This window comes from Bos taurus, chromosome 8 (assembly GCF_002263795.3).
Source record: "Bos taurus isolate L1 Dominette 01449 registration number 42190680 breed Hereford chromosome 8, ARS-UCD2.0, whole genome shotgun sequence".
NCBI lineage: Eukaryota > Metazoa > Chordata > Mammalia > Artiodactyla > Bovidae > Bos > Bos taurus.
The window spans coordinates 39,955,810-39,980,207 of NC_037335.1; the positions used below are offsets into that span (position 1 = coordinate 39,955,810).

General features: G+C 41.6%; 2 protein-coding genes across 3 annotated transcripts in view; one reads left to right on the plus strand and one right to left on the minus strand.

Annotated features, from left to right (window-relative positions):
• The window catches only part of SPATA6L (spermatogenesis associated 6 like), a 118,691-nt gene extending 114,044 nt beyond the window's left edge, over positions 1-4,647 (plus strand). The window contains exon 15 of one of the 2 annotated variants that reach the window (XR_808267.4): positions 1,631-4,645. The gene's annotated coding sequence lies outside the window, so the exon portion shown is untranslated. Of the gene's footprint in view, positions 1-1,630 lie in introns of both variants that reach the window. The other variant, XM_059889224.1, reaches the window with a different exon arrangement.
• SLC1A1 (solute carrier family 1 member 1) overlaps positions 1-24,398 on the minus strand; it is a 75,212-nt gene that overhangs the window by 27,979 nt on the left and 22,835 nt on the right. Inside the window, exon 2 of the mRNA NM_174599.3 lies at positions 10,373-10,513. Within this exon, the coding sequence (NP_777024.2) occupies positions 10,373-10,513 (141 nt within the window). The remainder of the gene's footprint in view (positions 1-10,372; positions 10,514-24,398) is intronic.

Below are 24,398 nucleotides of genomic sequence, written 5' to 3' on the forward strand. Positions count from 1 at the left end.
CAGGCTTCCAAGTCTTCTCTTAGGCCCATCTGTGTACTTCTTTGCAAAATAATTTTAGCAAGAACCTCTTACCCTTGATATAAGATCAAGGTTCCTTATCCTCCACCATCTCCCAGATGATTTCTGATTTACTGTGGCCTGTCTTCAACATGAATCTTGTTGGGTCGGTTTAGCCAGAATCCCTTGTCTATCCACCGACTCCCACCTAATTCGCGACTATAAATTCCCACTTGTTCATGGTCTATTCCGAGTTGAGCCCAATCTCTCCCCTTCACTGCAGAATCCCATTGCAGTGGTCCCTACAACTGTCTATATGGTCCTAGGCAAAGTCTGCCTTCCCAAACTGACAAGTATCATTGAATTTCTTTTCTTTAACAAGTCCAGTTACCACTGGGTCCAGGATTGTCCTTTAAATCCAGGGATAGTTTTGAGGCTGGGCTGTGGCCTAGAGACAGATACACTCCAAAGCAGTCCCAGGAACTCAGGGGCACCTGCTAGCTCTTTAAGGAACCACACTTGTTTTTTCACTTCTGGAGGAGGCTTGGATGAGCTGGGGTGCTGGCTCCTGACCAAAGCAGTAACAATCTATTAGAATTTTTTTTAATAAAAACACTGCAAAGGAAGAAGTTGCCGTGGGCTAAACAATAGCATGTTTTAAAAATAAACACCCGAGGGTAAAAGTCTCCTCTGAGAACTCTCTGATTAAGCTACCACCCACTAGAGAACAAAATTTCGTGACAATCTCTCTCCACCTTGCCATTAAGTTGTCAGAATTAACTGTTATTGGAAGGTTTTTTTTTTTGGTCTGGCATTTGATGATGTTTCACAATTGTGAATGGACACATCATCCAAGCAACTCATTGTTGCACTGAGGCATCCTCTTATCCAGATGAGTCCTGTCTCTGTCACCAGCAGAGGCCACTGGCATAGAGAGAGACAAGCACAGACTTTGGTGGGACACCCTAGGCTCAAATCCCAGCTTTCTCCTCCCAGACTGTTTCCCCATCTATAAAATGGAGATCTAAAATGTCTCTGCCTCCTAAAGGGTAACTATGAGGAGCAAAGAGAACCATGGCATCTTGCACAACAGCTGTTCTGAGGGTTAGAAACAATATCTAGAGCGCGCCTAGGACAGTAAGCAGAATTTAAAATTTTACTCAGTCAATAGCCTCCGTTACTGCTGAATGAAATGATCAATAATGAAGTGTGTCACTGAGCACACGGAAGGCACTTTGCAAGTGTTAACTCTTTTGCCCTGCACGCCTTCCATAATTACATGGCCACTAAGGAGATCTTTTTAAAACATCAGTCGGGCCATTTCACACAGGAAATCCTTACCCAGGCTAACAAGGCCCCGAGGGAAGGGCACTGCCTGCCCTGCAGCCAGGTCCACCAGCCCTCTTCTAGAGCCGACCGAGCTCCCTCCAACAACAAGGCCATTGCCTAGGCTCTTCCCTCTGCTGGACTGTCTCACTCTCCCCTTCTTTTGACTGCTTTTAAGTCTTTTCCTCAGAGGCCTTCCCTGAGTCTCCAGGCTGAATCAGGCTCTCCTCACTCGGCATCCTATTCACACGACGTTTCAGAGTTATTACTAATGCGCTCCTTATTTAATGTCTGTCTTTCTCATTAGACTGTAAGCACCCCGAGGGCAGGAGACCCAGATATCTGCCAAGCCACCAGTGTTCACCCAGTGCCTGCACATGGGGGGAACTCCATAAACATGTGTTGATTGAAAGAATAACCAAATCATCTACATACAGCTACCGGGCTCCAGGCAACTCTTCCCAGGCTCTGGTCCTCAGGCAGCAGAAGGTTCCAGAATGGAGCTCGGGACTCTGTGTCAGTCCCAGGTGCTGCCCTTATGATCTGTGTGATCTTGGAAAACTGGCTTAATCTCCCTTCAACTTCCTGTTCCCTCATCTCTAAAGAGGTAAGTTCCTACGTATTTTCACTGGATTGCTACGAGGATTTAAAAAAAAAAAAAAACAAGGTCATTACTTCCCCAGAAAAAACAAGGCTGAGGGCAGGCTATGCTCTCACTCTGTTGATCCAGGGCAGCCTGGATTAACGCTCCTGGGATGTTTAAAAGGGAAGAAGAAAAGGCAGAGGACAGCCTGCAAAATGTGTTTCTGTGCATGCTTCCCCTATGTCATCAGTTTTTCTTAAGAGACATTAATTACAAAGAAGTCCCTTTCAATAGGTTCTGTCACCTCCCAGACTATTCTGTGAAGTTAATAAAATTAAACTGGTTCCCAGCAAAATGAACTAAAGGCTCTCGCAGCCTTTGTCAGCAGGTCCACATTTGATGTTCAAAACATCTGTCAAGGAGCAGCGGGAGAGTCTCCTGTTTCTTCAGCAACCCAAGAGCTGTTTTAATATATATATTTTTTAATATCATAAAGGACAGTGCTATTTGTATTTGGAACCAATTTTTCATAAGACCCAATGAGCTTTTATAGGAGGCTTCTTGTTCAATGAACATTAAACCTCAGAGGATCTGAGGCGCTCAGCTACTCTCTTCAAAGCCTGTGCTTTGACATTGGGATAGCGAACAGCTCAGGGAGACTTTTCTAGCTTTCTACCACAACCTAGTTATTATTGCGCTCTCTCTTTGCTTCTTCTTATCTCAAAAAATTGGTAGCTCGGGTCTCTGGGTTGAAGCTGCTTGTTTGCTGGGGAACTTAACACGTGAGGCAGAACAAGCCTTTTCCTATTGTTTTCGTTTCCAGAGTGAACGCACTGTGCGAACTTACCTGGTTTGGCTTGATTCTAATATTGGCCCTGCAGGTTCTGATGCCAATGTAGGGACTGTCTAGAAACTTCTGATAGTATCAGACAAAAGAGTAAATTAAAATTTTTTCTCCTAGGCCTAACTAGTAAAATCTAGTTTTAGCAAGAACGCTGCTAAGTCAGTTTGATCAGAGCCCCGAACCCCCAATATCTGATCACTCTCCATATCTAATCAGGCTCCTCATTATCCATCACCCCTGGGTGCTGGAGGGCAGTCCTAGGTGCTGCCCTTATGATCTGTGTGATCTTGGTAAACTGGCTTAATCTCTCTCCAACTTTCTGTTTCCTCATTTCTAAAGATAGAAGTAAGCTCCTACTTATTTTCACTGGATTGCTATGAGGATTAAAAATAAGTTCATTACTTTCCCAGAGAAAACAGAAAATAGCACTTTCCATGCACCATGACATATTACAGATAATGATAATACTATGTCATGGTGCAGAGGTGGTATCTGATTACCCTGGGCTGTCTTTACCAAAAATCCTGTTAGGTCAATTTAGCCAGAATCCCCCTTACCTTTGACGTTTCTTCACAGTAATTTTCCATCCACTGATCCTGCTACCCAGGTCATTGGCCATCACTTCCCATTGGCTCATGTTGCATTCATTTGGACCTGAACCCACTCTCTTTCCACCACTGCAAAGTCCCATTGCAGTGGTCCCTCTACCTACTGTGACAATCTGGAATAAATTCTGCCTTGCCATCTTTGAGTGTTACTGAACTTTCTTTTAAACAATACTTCCCCACTGAAAGCTTGTTCAGGGCATTCCTTGGAGAGAATGGCACAGGTGGGAGTCACTGCTCTAACCTGTTTCCCCGTGCCTACAAGCTTATGTCCAGAATCCCCAGGAAGGTGCACAAACCCCATGAAGCCATGCCCTCACCTTCCATTCCCTTGCTTCCTCCCCAGGTTTGCAGCCTTCCAGTAAAAGTCTCACTGTCTTCCCAAGATTCTGTGCCTTCTCCTATTTTCTTCTGCCTAGAATTCCTGCCACTTCATCTGATTCCTCTCTCTTCTTCAAAACTCCACCCAATGTCCCTTCCTGCGTCCTCATTCCCAGAAAGACTTATCACAGAGCATTGCAAATGTAGTCTCCTTTTCTTGAAGAACTGGACATCTCTTTGTGTCTTGTGTGCCAGGCATACAGCCTGGGACATTGAAGATATGAATGAATGAACGAGTGTCTTCCAGATCCATGTATTCAACTTACGAGATTCCTTAGAATCCCTGCATGATTTCTCATTTTTTCTTAACAGGAGAAAAATATACACATTTATTTAATACAAGTCTTATGTGACATGGAAGCCATCATAAAGAATTAAGTTCCAAAGAAATGGCGAAAGTACTTGCTTTTATATTAGGTTGACAAAGAGAGGCAATTGTGGAAAAGTGACTAAACTATATGAGGTTCACTCTTTTCTTTTTTTTTAAAGAAACAAAACCATGTTAACTCAGTTGAACAGAGCTGTGAACCAGTCTAGTACTGGTTTAGGAAGAAGGAAAGCTCATTCATGGTGAATTCTCTGGGCTTCACTATGTCAGAGGCTGAAGCAGGGAATATTTATCTCTGTCATTTTTCTCTCTGTTACTGTGGCAACAAGTGGCACATTCATTATGGGAATTCCATTCCTTATGTACACAATGTATCCCTTCCTTCTTTGGAGAAAAGGCACTGTAGAAAACCTGAGGTGGATGAAACTGGAGCCTATTATACAGAGTGAAGTAAGCCAGAAGGAAAAACACCAATACAGTATACTAACGCATATATATGGAATTTAGAAAGATGATAACAATAACCCTGTGTACGAGACAGCAAAAGAGACACTGATGTATAGAACAGTCTTATGGACTCTGTGGGAGAGGGAGAGGGTGGGAAGATTTGGGAGAATGGCATTGAAACATATAAAATATCATGTATGAAATGAGATGCCAGTCCAGGTTCGATGCACGATACTGGATGCTTGGGGCTAGTGCACTGGGACGACCCAGAGGGATGGTATGGGGAGGGAGGAGGGAGGAGGGTTCAGGATGCGAAACACATGTATACCTGTGATGGATTCATTTTGATATTTGGCAAAACTAATACAATTATGTAAAGTTTAAAAATAAAATAAAAAAAATATGTAAGTCTTCTGGCTTCAATAACTGTGTTCTAATGCAACAAAAATTTCTGGTCTTAGGGAAATGTTTAATTTGTGTGTGCAAAGTTGTTTAGGCCATCTTATCTTCTTGGTTCCCAAACAAGGTTGGGAAAGAATGAAGGAGGTGTTTCTTGGAATGCAGGCAGAATGCAGTGGTTCTAGATGGTACAAATGAGGTAAGATGTTCATTCTCAACCTGTATGATTTTAAGCTCCAGCAGGAAGTTTTAAATTTGTAATCATCTTGAATTGGCAGTTTTCGTAGAGACTGAACTATATTAAAAAACAAACAAACAAACAAAAACCAATGTTTCAAGAAAAGCAAGCATACTTTTCCCCCATAGCTGAAGTAGATAGTGGATGCTCTTAGCTACCTAATAACAAGCTGTACAGCCAAATGATATGTGCATCTTCACCTCTTATACCTTCTTGCCAACAAGGGACTCATGGACCAGCAGAAGACCTGAGGTCCATGACCAGGTGGCTGGAGGAAACATCAGTCCCTCACAGGATTAGCTTGTTTTCACACGGTTAACCAGTGTTTGCTGAATTAAACTGAACCTGTTTCAGGAAGGCACATGGAATGATTCTTTCTACTGGAGCTGTGGATGGCTTCCCAGGACACAGCCACTTATGAGTAAATGAATAAGTATTTAAAAAAAATGCCCTCCCCACCCTAAATAGCACAAGGATGTCACCTGCGAAATCTGAATTTAAAAATAGGGGGGCCTCCAAATACCTTGAGATGTCACTTTCTCTGCTCCATCCTCCATTCTTCAGTGTCTCTTCTGGACATTTACACTCACCGCTTGGTATGAGTAGCATTTTCTCTGGATATTGGTTCGTCACTCATATTCCAGCTCAATTACTGTATCTTGAGAGTTAGAATCTAGTTTTATCTTTTATTTTGCCAGAGTTCGGCTGCCAGCTTGCCTCCTATTCTTTATTTTTTTGTAAATAAATGTCTTATCGGCAGTGCACCCAGGCCCAATCACTGACATATTGTCTATTGCTGCCTTTCTGTGATACCCAGTTGGAGAGTTGGACAGGGACCATATGGCTCAAAAAGTCTTGAATATTCACTTATCTGGCCCTTTACAAAAAGCCTTCCAGATTCTTGCTTGTAGGGAAACCTATTCACACATATATTCTGATAAATACCATTTGTATTTAAGCCTTAATAAATGCTGTTTATCTCTAAGCCTTAGTTAAACCCCAAACGGAAAAACCTCTGCCCCTGAAGGTGAGATCAGATTGTTGTCGTTCCAGCTCCTGCATCAGGGGAGTAAGACAGCTTCCTGTGGGGATGTTTGGGAAACTCTTGGAACAGGAGGCAAGAAGTCATTTCATTCCTATGCTGGGTATTAAAGAAAATGTGACCTAAATTTAAACTCACTGGCTGAATAAGACCTGGGCCAGGATTTCCAGAGCCACACTTCTCAGGCATGTTCACAAGCCATTTCCCCTGCCATTTCGCTGGCGGTGGGATACAAATACAGCTTACAGACCTTAATGCTTATGGGGTCTAAGTGCAGATATTCTGCGTGTGGCATGGGTGTATCCTTCAGGATATAAATTAAGGGTAGGATTCTGCTAGTGCCTAAACGATCTGCCTCTAAAGATGCCTTGAGATGATGTCCATTGTGCCTTCTCTGTGTGTTAAAGCAAATTCCAGACATTATGTCATTTCCATCCCTACATAATCCTATACACTTTAAAAAAAAGATCAGTTTCGTATATCCTTAAATGCCACTATCAGCACTATCAACAATTTCTTTTTTTTTAAAAATTTATTTGTATTATGAATAACAAGCTCTCTGTTAAATTAAAAGCTTTCATTTATTTATTTATTTTTGGCCATACCACACAGCACGTGAGATTAGTTCCCAGACCAGGGATCGTACTGGAGCCCCCTCTATTGGCAGCACAGAGACTTAACCATTGGACTGCCGGGGAAGTCCCTCAGAAATTTCTTGATACCACCTAATAACCAGTCTTATATTCAAATTTCCTTGATTAACGTGATGGCTTATCACATGAAGAGAGATTCTCCCTGTTTAAAAAAAAAAGCTATAAAGTAGTTTTATGTCAGCAGAGGCTTTGATAGCAGAGGTTTTGTTACTTTGTTAATTTGGCAAGATTATGCGTAAGTACAGATTATTTGTCTCAGGTTTTACTGTCTCTCTGCCACTGATTTATGTATCCTTAGGGCACTCACTCAGCTCTCCCCTGCTTCCAACATGTATTCTCCTTTGTCCTGATAAATGTATGAAATAAGCTCTTGATCTGCTGGATTTATAAAGGCTTTCGAAACTTGAAAGCTGCTCTTCCTGTATATTTTCCACAGCCATCTTCTGCTTCACCCTCCTGGCTCTGTGGTGGGTTGGGAGGCTGAGGATCACTGCAGGCTTTGGGGAAAGGACCACACACCAGGTAAAGGTGGTGCTGGGCTCAGGGGCAGGGGGCAGAGCTGGGGAGCAGAAGGGCAGGGAGACTACCAGAGGCAATGCTGGAGGGGTACAGAGCAGAATCCATCCCACCTACTTCTTCTGGAAGGAATGAAGGGAAGAAGGAAGGAAGGAAAGAAAGGGAGGGCAAGGAAGGAAGGAAAAAAGAAGAAAGAAAATACAAAACAAAAAAACACAAAAATAATGTGTGTTTGCCTTGAAAACATAAAAGAAAACTCAGTGATCATTTTTTCTTACTAACTGAATCTAGTCATTGTTAGCCATTTGATTTTGGTCCTAACTTTTAAAAATATATATAAATTTTAATAAAATTTGTATTGTATACAATATCTAATTTATTTTATTCTCCTACTTTATATTAAACAGGAATATTTTCCACCTTCACTAAATATGTTTCCAAAACAAAGTTTTTAATAGGTGCATAGAATCCTAACTTATGGGTATAACATACATTCAGATTGCTTATACTTTATCACCATTATACAAACAAATATTACCATGAATACCCTTGTACCTAAATCTTTGAACCTATCTCTGATGATTTATGTTAAATTCATCAGAATAGAAAGGTGAGGTGGAAAGATCAGAACATGTTCCAAACCTCCCCCCAGAAAATTTGTTCCAATTATACAGTAACTGAAGGAGTGATTGAGCCTGTTTTCCCATAACCTTGCCTTAGTACTGTTATTATTGTTTCCTTTTAATCTGAAAACTTTAAACACAAATTATCATCATTGTACCCATTCCTGCTTTGTTCATGTCCTTTGAATCTTTTACCATTTTATCACTTTATGTCAAAAGAATGGATAGTGTTTAACTGTGGGATTTGGTGAGGGAAAAGTGTAAAAATTTCCAGATCTGTGCTACACCTTCAAAAAGCAGCTGGGCTATGCACGTGGAATGCAAATTATTTTCCTAGATTATTTGCAAGGCTGAGCTAGCACTCAAAACGGACTGCAAACATCTTACTTGTTATCAATGCCAAGTATATATTTTCAACATCTACTATTATCCAACTAGTGTATTCACACAATATTGTTACCTTTTCTTATGAAATCTGGCTTACTGCGTGGGTTTTGGATTTGCTGCCTAATCTGGATCAACTTTCCATACCTTCCTCCATAGATGTAAGTATCAATCACAAAGTAGTTTATGAGCCTTTGTGCAACTGCATGCAAAATACAGTACATATGTACAACTTTGAACATTTTTCTTGGGAGAGAGTCCAAAGCTTTCATCATGTTCTCAAAAGACCCTAAGAAAAGATTACAACTCTTTGATATGGAGAAAATTCTGAGGGTTTCTAGAACAGCCATCTCCACAGGAGAAGGCAGGTAATGTGAGTGAGTAAAGTGGATGAGGTATCGGGCACTAGGGAGTGACAAGAACTGTGGCGTCTCACATGTATTTGCACCAACTAAACACAGTAGCTATTTCTCAGCTCTGGTGTGTGGGGAACTGGCCCCAGTGTTTCCTGATGTTATTTTTTTTTTTTCAGAAGAAGCCAGAAATATGGATGTTTACATGAAGTCTTCCAAATTTTAAATGCCTCCAATAATTTGAAGTTAAACAAATAATCATTATATGGTACAAATGACTGGTCTGCTGATTTGGCCCTCTGGCTGCAGGCCCTAAAAGAAACCAGGCATTTCAAAACATAATTATATTCTCTTTAGGTCTATAATAAGCCAAGAACACCAAGCCCACTTAAGAACTAGGCTTCCAATGGACTCTGGTCTGATTGGAGTTTGGCACTTCAAAAGTTCAGTGGCTAAATCTACAGCTGAAGCAATGCAGTTGCTGAAAGCAGCAGACCCTGACACCCATCCATCCTTCCCCAGCCAATGTCCAGTACTCTACAGAGATCAGTCCTACATCTCTAAGTGGCAGTAGAGAAAAATGTTCTAGAAGAGGATATGTCAAGAACCCTAATTGCATGGTTATATAAAACTGTGATTTTCAAGTTGGCAACGCTAGCAATTGCTGCATTTCACCTACTGCCAGAATGAGAAAAAGCCAGGAAAGTATGGAAGCCACAGAGGAGCTAACCATACCCAGACAAATGACATTTTTATAAAGCCAATTAATCTCTACCTACATAAGGGAGTGTGCTCTATAAAGATACCCTGCAACATAACAATTCATAAGGGAAAAATCATTTCCAAATTCAAGTGTGTCACGAGTTCAGTTTTAAAAACACCCAGCTTTTGAAATATGGTACCAGCCCATCATTAAAACTTTCCCACAACATGTGACTACTGGTCCCTGGGCAGATTTCCAGGGCACATATATAGTAGGTTCTGAGGTCTGTGGAGGAGTGGGAGTGAGTGGGCAGAGGGAACAGAGGACCCTTCAGGCTGAAAGGGTTGAGGCATGATGGCTGCAGCTGAGAAACAAATGAGTAAACCACAGAAAACATGATCCAAACTGATAACCACATTTTGCCTGAGGATGCTGGCTGACAGGAAAGAAAGAAAAGTGAAAGTGAAGTCGCTCAGTCATGTCCGACTCTTTGCGACCCTGTGGACTGTAGCCCACCAGGCTCCTCTGTCCATGGGATTCTCCAGGCAAGAATACTGGAGTGGGGTGCCATTTCCTTCTCCAGGGGATCTTCCCGACCCAGGGATAGAACCCAGGTCTCCTGCATTGCAGGCAGACGCTTTACCCTGTGAGCCACCAGGGAAGCCCGCTGGCTGACATGGCAGTGACCAAATACCCCTTTTTCTTTTCCTTCCTCACGAGACATTCTACAGCTGGTCCAACGAAGATCTGAGCTGTGGTTGACAGTGCCACAGGCAAAGCAATGCCACTTTGTGAATAATGAAGTATTTCACTCAAGCAAATATGTACTTTCCAAGGGAGGTATACGTGTGTGTATGGTACATTAGATGCATTTTGATTTTTTCCTTAAGAACAACTCAGGTGATTAGATGGCTCCTTAATCACAGAGAACATCAGTTTTCTAAAGGTACCTGTAATCATGCTGGATACAATTAATGGTAAAATGACGAGTTTCAGCATTCTCATCAGAATTTCTCCAGGAAAGGAAAAGTAGAATTTCTCCAGGTTAGATAGCTTGCTGTATTCTCGAACCAAGACTCCTATAACAATCCCTAAGAAAAACAGTGATTGAGAAGAAGAAAGGAACAACATTAGATTTTTTTTTTTGTATACATTTCTATGAAAAAAATCCCCCAAATACAATTTTTAGTGGCAAGAAAAATAATTTTGACGATCTTCCTTGAGTGGGCAAATATTAGACTTAAAAAACAAATTGCATTTTAAAAGGTAATGAGTAAATCTGTAAAAAGTAAAATTCATGTGAAAGCTTTTTTCATCTCCTTTCTTCCCCTGCAATTATATTATCATGACAAAACATCAAAGAATACCATGAGAAGGAAAAAGAAAAGTTCAATCTTAGCCAGCCCAATATAACAATTGTTTTACACACCACTTTTATTGTCTATCTATAGATATTTCATATATTTTATACTTTACATATCAGTTTGTATTTTCTCATATTCTTTTAATAAAATTTTAGTAATACTCTTCTCTTTTTATTGAAGTAGAGTTGATTTACAATGTGTTAGTTTCACAGCAAAATGATTCAGTTATACATGTTTTTCAGATTACTTTCCCTTATAGGTTATTACAAAACATTGAGTATAATTTCCTGTGCTATATGGTGGGTTGGTTATCTATTTTAAATATAGTAGGGAAATGTTCAATATTAAGAAACAGTATGCATTGTCTGAAAGCTTGCCTTAATACGATGTCAGTATGAACTCTTTCACTTGTGAGATGATTCTGACAACTAAAAATCACAAATTTTAACTATTTCTTCTTTATCTTCTTCCAAAGAACATCCAGTTGCCCTACTCCACCCTATTCCCATCAACTGCCACTCCCTACTACCTTCTATTAATCAAGAAAGAAAATGGGTTGGGATGACTCACACATCTTTTTTCTCTTCATCAACCTCTGATGGATGACATGCTAATTGGGAGTAAAATGACTAGAGGGCAGGAACCTTCAGGAAGGATATAACTAGATATGTTAATTTGCAAGTGCAAATAATTAGTATGTGAAAATTTAGAGTTATTTGCGTATAGTTAAGAACGCTAGAGCAAATGAAGAGATGTGAATTATAATCAGTAAGTAGTAGAGTTTTCATTTAAATTCTGGTATACTTCTCATGCCCACTGTGCTGTGCTATGCTTGGTCGCTTAGTCGTGTCTGACTCTTTGTGACCCCATGGACTAGCCCGCCAGGCTCCTCTGTCCATGGGGATTCTCCAGGCAATAATACTAGAGTGGGTTGCCATGCCCTTCTCCAGGGGTCTTCCCAACCCAGAGATTGAACCCAGGTCTCCCACATTGCAGGCAGATTCTTTATCATCTGAGCCACCAGGGAAGTCCATAAGTAACCTTATATGAAACATTTACAAGTTACATTAGATAAGTAACCTTATCTTTAGCTTTTATTTTCCTACATATTCCACCTTTGCCTTAATCTCTATTTTGTACATACATTATTGAATGTATTTCTGATCAGCCATTTTAAATTATTTTTGGAGCAAACCTATACATGTAAACATTTTTGAAATTGCAGTTAAAGCAAACAAACAAAAAAGCCTCTGTATTTTTTATCCTTTTTGATACGGATTTCAAAACTTAAGTGTTAGAGACTCCAGAATGGTTAAGAACACCAAGGATTCAAAATGTTTTAAGCAAATATTAAAAGCATGTTGTGCTTACTACTTAATTAGCTATGTTCAGCTGTTCTATACGGAATGTAAATACATTGTTCTGTAAGGATGCTCTGTGATGTTCAGTGCTTTAAACAAACAAACAGAAAAACCAGATACTCTCTCTCTTAGTATTCAGGTTGCTTCAAGTAAAATTTTGGCTTGTATGTCAAAGAAAGCCCTGTATGTAAAAATAAAGGAGATGTGTCTGTGCTTAAAAACCAGCCACAAAAGCACTGTCGGGTAGCAAAAGAACCCATGTGCTCCCATCTTAGGGTTTATATTACCATCAATTAACTGTGCCTCTAATCATCTCCACCCCAAATGAATGCAAGGCAGTTAGAAAGAAATATACTTCCTATTTTTCAGCCTTTAACCAGATATGGGTTTTTAATGGTAGAGATAAAAGAGTCTCCATAAGGAGTCGTTTAAAAGCAATCAAAGGTGACAAGCACAATGAATAAGTTACTGTATTTAGTAATGAAAGCTTTCTATCAAGCTTGTTCTTGAAGTTGAGTATCACAAATTATATTCCAATATTTGTTGACTGAAAGGAGAATACAAACACCAACCAAGACTTGGAAAAGCAGTTGGGAGATTCTCTCTGGGCCAGAGATGTCATCCCAGGACCCTCAAGAACAAAATATACTGGTGAATGACCTCAGCCAGGAGTTAACATTTGTGAATGGATGTGCTACACCTTGGTCTCAAACACATTTGGAAAAATGAGATGCAGGATAAGAGAAAAATCACTGAAAGATTTGCCAGGTTCCAAGATGAAGCCAGAATTTCACAGTGTACATCCTTCCCTACCCTTTTCCAGAGTCAGAATCTTGGAATGGATGAAGGAACATGGAGAGGTTTGTCCATAGCCAAGGCTGCTGGGATTAAGTGCCCAACCAGGGGTACACAGGTCAGATGGACATGGTAGGGCCACTCCCAGAACCAGAGAAGATGAAGCTCCAGAACCTTCCTGAATGGCATATCTATACAGAGGCCTTCAGCAGGTCCAGGAAGTAAGCCCAAAGGTACAATTGTTACCTAGATGGTCGCAGCCCTTTAATTACCAGGAACTCATTCTTGGGCTGCTTTTCCCCACATAGGCAGGAAGATCCCAAGCAGGTACTAAGATGATTGGGAAGTATATGGTGTTAGGAGAGCAGGATCCAGTTCTGGTTCCACCACCTACAAAGTACATAACTTGGGTCATAAGTTTAACTTCTCCTGTTGTCGACTGGTGGGATTGGAGGTAGGGCAAAAGGGCTGCCCTCAAAGGTGCCTTCAGAGGGCCAAGATGCTGTGATCATCTCTGAGTCTTAGTGTCCTCAATTTTAAAATAGGATCATAAAACCAGCTCATTGGCTCCTGGAGAGCTGGCCATGTTTTTTACATGAAATGGAAATACATTGGTAAAACAAGGAAGGGAGAAGCTAGGGAGGAAAACAAGACCATAGCTAGAAATTTCTTCTTCCAGTTTAAAACCTTAAGCTTAAAAGAGATGATATGGACTTCTCTGGTGATCCAGTGGTTAAGGATCTGCCTGCCAATGCAGGGGTGATAGGTTCCACTCCTTGTCCAAGAGGATCCCACGTGCTGCGGAGCAAGCCCATGTACTACAACTACTGAACCTATACACCCTAGAACCCATGCTCTTCAACAAGAGAAGCCACTGCAGTGAGCAGCCCATGCACCGTAACGAGAGAAAGCCCACGTGCAGCAACAAAGACCCAGCACAGACAAAAATGATGGTTTTTTTTTTTTTTAAATAGAAAAGATACACAGGACGTCATTGCTTCACGCCCATGTTGTCTCAAACAATTGCCAGTCCAGTAGCCCTATTTTGGAGGTAATGGGATGCTTTGTCTTCCTGAAAAGTTTATTTAAAAAACATTGTTTATGAAATAATTCTGGAGATCAAAATAAAAGGTCATAAATAATTAATTGCACCAACCTATCCACTCCTTTCCCCTCACCATTTCCCAGGTCCTACCCAAACTTTGTTCTTATGCACGTTTTTTTTTTTTTTTCAGTACTGCAATCTAGCAGATAACTCAACATCCTGCCCTATTAAATACTGTCCAGCAGAAGCAAATAACTAATTTTAATTTTAAACAAACAAAAACAAAAAGAAGCAAAATCTCACCACGACCCTTTCAACAAAGAATGGGAGCACTTTGCTAGAGCTGCCAGGCATCAGTGTACGGTGAGGACAGAGAGGCAGGGGGCAGCTGGGGGCTGAGGGCACGAGGCACAGGGCCCGTGCTGTTCTTCCGGCAACATACACTGCCTGGATAGCTAGCAGGGGCGGAGGGAGGGCCTTTCCTCCTCAGTCCAGGATCTGGCAGCTGAATCAGTGGCTGTGAAGCCTGATTTGTCCACAACCAAAGGCATTTGTGGAAATCCACTCCCAGCCAAGAGTGAAGTGGAAGCCAGTGTGGTCTCTGAAACGTCAGCTGCAAGATACCACCCAGAGTGGACAGCGACTTCATGCTCTCCCTTCTCATTTCACAGGGGCACTACCCAATCTTTGTTCTTATGCACATGTGTTCTTTACAGTTATAAAAATTAATCTGGGGATAGTAACTGAATTGCATTTGATTCAGATGGATAAAAACAGCACTGTTCCTGTTTTAGGGTATTTGCAGAAAAGAAATTAAAATCTTCTGTGGTTTTTAATCAAAGCCCAAGAATAGTTCTCTGGTTCACAGATTGAATCTGTCTTGATTAAATAAGAACTATTGGCAAAGGAAAATACATTTTTAATTACCACTGAAATAGTTATCTAGCCATGCTGTCATGTTATGTACTATTTTAAGCACTAGATTAAGCCCCTCAGGAGGTAACTGAGTGTTGATAACCAGAAAATAAAAAGCATGGGATGAATAAAGTTATTAACAAATGGCTTGGCATACACTGAGCCTCCCTGGTGGCTCAGTGGTAAGGAACATGCCTGTCAAGGCAGGAGATGCAGGTTCTATCCCTGGTTTGGAAAGATCTCCTGGAGAAGAAAATGGCAACCCATTCCAGTATTCTTGCCTGGGAAATCCCATGGACAGAGGAGACGGGCAGGCTATAGTCCATAGGGTCGCAAGAGTTGGACTTAGTGACTAAACAACAGCAACAACACGCATACACTGAGTAGATAGGAGGACGTTTCTCTATCCTATCCTTCCACTGAAATACACCTTCCCCCTTTTCTCATCTTCTCCTTTGGAGCTGAGTAGCTTCAACAATATAAGGTCTTTACATGAACTCTGACACAAAACACAGATACCCCTGCGTCTATAAAACTTTCACTTTTAAGCCTTAAAAAATCTCATCAACTCGAATATATGTAAAGTGAAATTGTTTTCATTTTTCATATGCCCCTGAGTTGGCCAAGCAGTTCGTTTGGGGGTCCTGTATCTCAGGTTGCCAGCCATGGACTGAACTCAGGACACAGCAGTGAAAGCCCGGAATCCTAAACACTAGGCCACCAGCGCTGCACCCAGTGCGGCAGGTGGCGATTGAAGCAGTCGACGCACAGTTTGGGAAAAAGAAACTAGAGACAGAATTAAAGTTTTAAAGACGGGATCAGGGGACTCAAGACCTCTTGGATCAAGAGCCCTGTTCCTCGGAGCCGCATCACTCTAACTTAGCGTCTTGGCAAGCAGAAAGTATTGTGCGACATTGAAGTCCGCCTCCTGTGTCCCTAGTCATGTCTCCCATTTTACTGATTACTTTAAACTATCTTTGTCATTTTCTTGTACAAGGGCTGTCACCTAGCTGGAGGTCATAGACCTGCACATGCCTTGGGAAAACATCCTAGTGTGTGCTCAAGCAGCGTTCTGAGCTTGTGCTGACCCGGCAGCATTCCAAGATGCACACTAGGTTTTTCCTTAGCTTAGCAGGGCATGACAACCCCAACGAATCAACCCAGTGTATTTTTACTTGGGTTATGCTGTATTGCTATCTTTTGCTTTTATTCTTTTCCCATGGTGATTTTCTCATGGCTTAGCCAGAGCAACAGGCGGCTGACTATTAACCCCTGCACACCAGGGAACTCCCCCACTGAGTTTTCAATTCCATTGTCTCTAAGTTTCATTTCTGAAAGTTACTGTATCCTTTTCACAGCATCATTTTTCTGTTTCCTATTTTCTCTTCCACCTTTCTTTTTTAATCATGTTAAACATATTTACTACACCCCACTCCAGTACTCTTGCCTGGCAAATCCCATGGACAGAAGAGCTTGGAAGGCTGCAGTCCATGGGGTCGCTGAGGGTCGGACACGACTGAGCGACTTCACTTTTCACTTTCATGCATTGGAGAAGAAAATGGCAACACACTCCAGTGTTCTTGCCTGGAGAATCCCAGGGATGGGGGAGCCTGGTGGGCTGCCGTCTATGGGGTCGCACAGAGTTGGACACGACTGAAGCGACTTAGCAGCAGCAGCAGCAACATACTCTTTCAGACTGTTACATCATGTCCAGTTTTTGTGTTCTCTTGCTGGTGTCATTTCCTTGTGTGATTTGTAATTTTTGATTGTAGATTTGTCTTTTGGGAAGGGGGTTGGCTTTCCATGGTTGTGAAATTGTCCCTATGCATAATAGGACACCTGTTTCTCCTGGAAGTTTAGGAGTTTTAAGGTCATGAGGCAAGTCCTCCTATATTCTGTGCTGGTGTAATTTAAATCACCCAACCAGGTAAGTATATGTCTGAGTTTTAATTTTCTCATGGGTGCCTCTCTTCCTCTTTACTCTTAGACATGGGCAGAAGCAGCTTTCTTGAGGTTTCCCTGGGTCACAGGGTAAAAATTTTCTGGTCTTCTTTCCAAGCGAAGTGAAGTGAAAGTCGCTCAGTTGTGTCCAACTCTTTGCGACCACATGGACTATACACTCTGTGGAATTCTCCATGCCAGAACACTGGAGTGGGTAGCCTTTCCCTTCTCCAGGGGATCTTCCCAACCCAGGGATCATATCCAAGTCTCCCACATTGCAGGCAGATTCTTTACCAGCTGAGCCACAAGGGAAGCCCCTTCTTTCCAAGGAGCAAATTTTGAGGTTTTGGGCTCTATGAAGAGGAATGATACTAGCTCCTCACCTGTATGGGCCAAGATCTTATCTCTTCTCTATGTGGCTATTAGAACCCCTATCCCCCATCACTAAGGGCCATAATTGGCTTTAGACCTTATTATCAGGTTTTGTTTACACTTCAGGCTTTGTGTTCCCTTTTATTTCTGGTACATGGGAATTTTTCTTTCTTTCTTTCGAGTTTGGGTTACACATTAATTTGGAGAAGGGTATTATATTTCTATGTGTTTGGGATGGTAGGATTCATCCACATTAGCTCAACTACCATATTACTAGATGCTATAGCACCACCAATTATTTATTCCTTACCCTTTCCAACATGTCTATTTTAAGATGGATAAAAGAGTGAGTGGAGATTAAAGTTGAAAGTCCCGCCACATACAGTAAAGTTCTTGCTATACTAAAGACCTGATATAGTGGTACTAAAACAATTATTGCTCTTCCAAGAACTCCAATGTAATCTTGTGGGATCAATTAATCAAAAATCGTTTACAGACCAACTATTCCTGCAACATACTGGCCAGTGGGGAAATAGAAGAGTAATGCACAATCAGGGTACCTTTACATGATGAAATGCACGTTAGTCTCTCAGTCACGTCCAACTCTTTGGGACCCCATGGGCTGTAGCCCACCAGGCTCCTATGTTCATGGAATTCTCTAAGCAAGAATAGTGGAGTGGGTAGCCATTCCCTTCTCCAGGGGATCTTCTCAACCCAGGGATCGAACCCAGGACTCCGATATTGAAGACAGATTCTTTACTGTCTATGCCACTGGGGAAATTAGGCATATTAAATCACATGAGACATTTTGAGGGAAGAAACTAACCCAGAACCAACTGTTTAGGAGGGAGGCTTTGTACTCAGACTATCTCTGTTCAAATCCTGGAGTCACCATTTTATTAGCTGTGGAATTTCAGGCAAAATACCAATCATGCTGCCTGTGCCTCTGTTTCCCCACCTGTAACCGTGGGCATAGTAAAATATTAATCTCAGAGTCATTGGGAGATTTAAAAATGAGACTATACAAAAAGTGCTCAGAGTAAACAGTGCCTAGCTCATATAATAAGTATTTGAAAAATGTTAACTATTATTCTAGGTTATACACTCCTAGGTTTTCTCATGAAATCCTCAAAATGGTTGTGGCTCTCATAGGTGAGTCATGGTCACAGAGCTCAACGCGGTAAGGTCAGGAGTTGAGGGGAGAGAATCACATAACATATTTTTAGTGTGACTAAATTTACAAAGTTATTCCCTTAGTCTACAGTGCTTATTTTGGTAGTGAAATATTTCCTTTTATCTTATAAATGAAAAAAAAAATCTTTAGGGTTAAAATAATGACACCTAAAGAACCCATGAAATGCACTGAATGTAATGTCTGTTCATTTGGATAGCACTGGACATCACTGAAATAAAAGTCTCAGGATCTGGGTCGCACCAGCAGAAGAGGCATTTGAAATTCTTGATTCTTCCAAAATAATTTTTATTGTGATTTCAATCACCTAATTAAATCTGCAAATATTTACTGTCCAAAGGATGTTAGGTCCAGTGGTGGCAGTAAAGATATACAAATGGACAGTATAAGACCCTTTCTGCGACCCGCACATTTAGCACGGGCGGTTCAGCAATACGTGAACTGTGAACTTCCAGATGTTCAACCTGGTTTTAGAAAGGGCAGAGGAACCAGAGACCAAATTGCCAACATCCGCTGGATCATAGAAAAAGCAAGAGAGTTCCAGAAAAACATCTATTTCTGCTTTATTGACTATGCCAAAGCCTTTGACTGTGTGGATCACAAGAAACTGTGGAAAATTCTGAAAGAGATGGGAATACCAGACCACCTGACCTGCCTCTTGAGAAACCTATATGCAGGTCAGGAAGCAACAGTTAGAACTGGACATGGAACAACAGACTGGTTCCAAATAGGAAAAGGAGTACATCAAGGCTGTATTTTGTCACTTTGCTTATTTAACTTCTATGCAGAGTACATCATGAGAAACGCTGGGCTGGAAGAAGCACAAGCTGCAATCAAGATTGTCAGGAGATATATCAATAACCTCAGATATGCAGATGACACCACCCTTATGGCAGAAAGTGAAGAGGAACTAAAAAGCCTCTTGATGAAGGTGAAAGAGGAGAGTGAAAAAGTTGGCTTAAAGCTCAACATTCAGAAAACGAAGATCATGGCATCCGGTCCCATCACTTCATGGGAAATAGATGGGGAAACAGTGGAAACCGTGTCAGACTTTATTTTTTTGGGCTCCAAAATCACTGCAGATGGTGACTGCAGCCATGGAATTAAAAGACGCTTACTCCTTGGAAGGAAAGTTATCACCAACCTAGATAGCATATTGAAAAGCAGAGACATTACTATGCCAACAAAGGTCCGCCTAGTCAAGCCTATGGTTTTTCCAGTGGTCATGTATAGATGTGAGAGTTTGTGAAGAAAACTGAGTGCCGAAGAATTGATGCTTTTGAACTGTGGTGTTAGAGAAGACTCTTGAGAGTCCCTTGGACTGCAAGGAGATCCAACCAGTCCATTGTGAAGGAGATCAGCCCTGGGATTTCTTTGGAAGGAATGATGCTAAAGCTGAAACTCCAGTACTTTGGCCACCTCATGCGAAGAGTTGACTCATTGGAAAAGACTCTGATGTTGGGAGGGATTGGGGGCAGGAGAAGAAGGGGATGACAGAGGATAAGATGGCTGGATGGCATCAATGACTTGATGGATGTGAGTCTGAGTGAACTGTGGGAGTTGGTGATGGACAGGGAGGCCTGGTGTGCTGCGATTCATGGGGTCGCAAAGAGTCGGACATGACTGAGCGACTGAACTGAACTGAACTGAAGACCCTTTCCCTCAAGAAGCTTGCAGTCTAAATAGAGCCAATCACAGATGCAACTCAGCAGAGGGGGAGTCCAGGTGGCCTAAGGACTAATGATGCCAGGTGGGAGCTGGAGCTGTGGGAACACACAGGAAGGCAGGGCAGAAGGAGGAGAAGAGTGAAGAAGGCTCAAGAGTAAACAGATAGAGAACTATTTCAGGATTTCTGTGGAAATGTTTACAAGTCTGAGAGCACTTCAGGGAAATGCTAAATGTTACTTATCTTTCTTCACCCAGCAAGGAAAGGAAGCCGCAGCCAGTACAGCTGGCATCAACATCCCACAGGCCAACCAATGGAGCCATGGAATGGAGGAGGAGGCTGTTCAGACACAGAGACTGAGTAACCCTGTGAGGTGGGCGGCCAACAGGGAGACTGAGAACTGAAGACCTGCTTTTCTTCAACTTCAGTGTGTGTACACTCACCCAGGGATTTTGTTAGAAGGCAGATTGCACGCCTTGAGTAACAAAAAGGTAAGTGAGCCTGGCAAGAGCCTCCACGGGACCTTCAGTAACGGGTAAAATCTGCAGGTAGTAACCTGCAGAATCCAACTTGACAGAGTGGAAGGACCCTGCTGCTGGCCTCAAGCCCAACACCGTGAGGACTGGCTCTGACAACACACACGCAAGTGGAGCTGCTCCCGTGTAAAGGCCCTGAACACACAAAACTGTTCCTGCCAACTCCCGGTCTACTTAGCCACCTTCTTCAACTCTGGAGGAAAAGCTTCCTGTGAAGCCAGCTCACACTGGCAAACTCATCATGACTACAAGAAATAAGCCCTAATGATGGCTGATGGGGGCTCATCTGCCCTTGAATTTTTGAGAGCAAAAGACAATCTGAGTCTAAAGCAGAAACAATATGTCCATTTTTAAGGATAAAAATGCCATTAAACCCTCAAGCTTCTGTCCCTACATGAATCCTCAGCTCCAGGGAACCTTCCATTATGGCAACCACGGCTTTCCTCAAGGCAGGAGGGGGATTAATCCACGACCCCAATAGCAAAACCCACAGAGAACAAAATGCTTACTTCCCATCCCAATCCTCATTTTTCAGGAAAGTTCTGGTGGTCTTCCAAATACTAACAGGTAAAAATGAGGTATGGCCTGGTAGAGACCACCAAACTTCACAATATGAAAACAAAACCCAAATGTTCTTGAAAACTTTTGCTTTATAATCAAGTCAAGAAAGGGTGATACATGGGACCTCCCTGGTGGTCCAGTGGTTAAGAATCTGCTTGCCAGGGGATTGAACCAGGGCACATGGGTTCGATCCCTGGTCCAGGAAGCTTCCACACGCTGCGGGCCAACTAAGCCCATGTGCCAGCACTACTGGGGCCTACACCCTGGAGCCCGCGAACCGCAGCTAGAGAAAGCCTGTGTGCAGCAACAAAGACCCAGCACAGCTACAAAAAGGAAAATAAAAATTTAAAAAGAGAAAGGCAGATATGCAAATTATGTATCTGGTAGGGATCTACCACCTGGGATAAATAAAGAACTGTTACAACTCAAGAATAAACAGGCAACCTCAATTTTTAAAAATGGGCAAAAGATTTAAATAGATATTTCTCCACAGAAAAATATACAGCTGAACAATAAGCACATGAAAAGATATTCAACAGTATTACTCATTAGGGAACTATAAATCAAAACCACAATGAAAAACATTTGTTAGAATGGTTATAAAAAGCAAGCAGAAAATAACGTATGTTGGTAAAGATGAGAAGAAACTAGAACTCTCTCACATTGTATGAATGTAAAATGGTACGGCCCCCATGGAAAACTATTTGACAGTTCCTCAAAAAGTTAAACGTACTGTTACCGTATGACCCAGCAGTGTTACAGCTGACCTAGGCAATTCTTCTCCTAGGTAGAAGGGAATTGGAAACGTATCTTTGCAAAAGAACTTGTACATGAAACATTCTTAGCAACATTAATCATAATAGCCAATAATTTAAAAAACAATATCTATTAATACTGGATAAACAAAATGTAGTGTGTTCATACCCTGGAACATTATTCAGCTACAAAAAAGTGTGAAGTACTAATACATGCCATAGCATGGATGAACCTTGAAAACTTTAAGCTCAGTGAAAGAATCCAGACACAAAAGGCCACATACTATATGACTCCATTCACATGAAAGGTCCAGAATAAGCAAGAGACAGAAAGCAGATTAGTGGCTGCCAAAGGATGGGGTGAGTGATAGGGACTGACTGATAATAGGCCTGAGATTTCTGGGGGGTGTGACTGAAAGTGTTCTGAAATTAGACAGTGGTGATGGCTGTACGACACACTGAATATACTAAAAACCCCTAAATGGTACACCTTAAATGTAACTTTTATGTTATATGAATTTTACCTCAATTAGAAAAAGCATATATACTCTCAAAGTGAATTGATTTAAAAAACAAAAAAAAGAGAAAGGCAGGTGATACTGTGATTCATTTCCATTTTGATTGGGTGACAATTGGATGACTTTTTCCTGGGGTGGGAGAGAAGACAAAAACACATGGAGACTCTTTTTTCCTTTTAGTTCTCATACTATCAGGACAAAGATTGCCAAAGATGTGGCATTTTGTTCAAGCTTTCACTTAGTATGATATGGATGAGATTATCAGATCTGAAGGCCTTACCATCTGGAAAGACCAATTAAAAAACCCATGTGATGCCAGACATGTTTATTAACAGCTCAGAAAGATGATCAATTCAAAGAAAAGTTGTGATTACAGATTGTAGTTCATAGCCCACAAAGGAGATGTGTGAGAGCTTACTTTTTAATTACAGGGCATAAAAATCAATCAAAACAACCAAGAGAAAACCAGGATTAATCTGAGAACAATATGACCTGACAATCTCTGTAGGAAAAGAAAAATCAAAGTTAGCAGTCACATTCATTTGACTAGAGGCCCTGCTGCACAAGGTCAGTTTGCTAAACTCTAGGGAGGATACACTTGTGGTTCTGGTCCTCATGTGGTTTATAGTCGAGGAGAAGATACAAGTCCCTTTGGAAACTCCCACGTGTCATCCAGGTCTGCAGTTGAGTCTGCTCCAACACGTACTAGTTGGAGGACCTTAGGGAATCTATTTAACCTCACTACTATGTAGTGTCTTCACCAAACAGACATAACAACAGTAGCTACATCATGTGGTTCCCAGTGTTAAGCGGAATAATAAATTCAGATGATTTAGCTCCACCCACTGCAGGAAGGCTCGGTGTTAGCTGTGACTGAGTAACAACAGAGATAATAGCAACAAAACTAGAGAGAACAGAGCTTTTAAAATGGGCGTAAGCTCTCTCCAGTATAAGCAGGAGTATAATGGAAAGAGGAGTCACGAATCCAGATTTTAATTCCATTTCTACCACATACTTAGCTGTCACTTAATGTCTTTGATTTTGGCTGGTTCATTGAAGTGCTTGAAGTATATACATCAACAAAGGTACATCAGAAATTTGTGAGAACCAAAGGAGAAAATATATGTAGGAAGCACTTTGATTTCAACCAAAGAAATGCATCCTATTTCACAGTGTAGTTACCTTATTATTCTTCATTGTTCCAATTTCCTTGAAGACCACTCAAATTATAGAGCTATTAATGGTGGAAAGTTAGGAGGCTTACAGACACTCCCAGTGGAGGGCTGAGCAGAAACTTATTTCAAGCAGGCAGAAGCTCAAGTTTTGTTTATTTCACTCAGCTCTCGACTGTCCTCCAACTAACAAATTATACAAATACCAGTCTGAGAAACACGGTGAGAAAGGTGAAGATCCTAAGGCAGACAGAACAGAAAGAATGCGACATACGTTTGACACAACTGGGCCCAAACCCTGCTCATCATTTATGCCCTGGCTCTGGGACCGAGGGTAAACAACTGCCTCTTTGTGCCTTAGTTTTCTCATCAGACAAGGAACGATAGTTGACTCAGAAACATAGGGTAAGGGTTAAATGGGATAAAGTGTAAAGTGAGAGTTCTCTTCTTCTTCCTCCATCTCCCTTCAGGGACGGTGGACCTTCCCTGTTGCTTCTGCCTTTCTCTTTGGGGAGCAGAGGGATCAGTGTTATAAGGTGACTGTGAAAGCAGAGGAATCGGATATTTCCCACTTTTTCCTGTTGCAAAGAATGAAGGTGATGACTCTTTCATCCGAAAGAAGCCACACACTGCATTGACAGGTGGTTGGTGTTGTAATGGGCCTTGGGGCCTCTATCACCACAGATTCTAAATAATGGAAGACGTCTGCAGATGGAAAGCACAAAGACACTTACAAAACCTATTTAATAAAAGAATAACCTTTTCACCACTCTGGGAGACAAC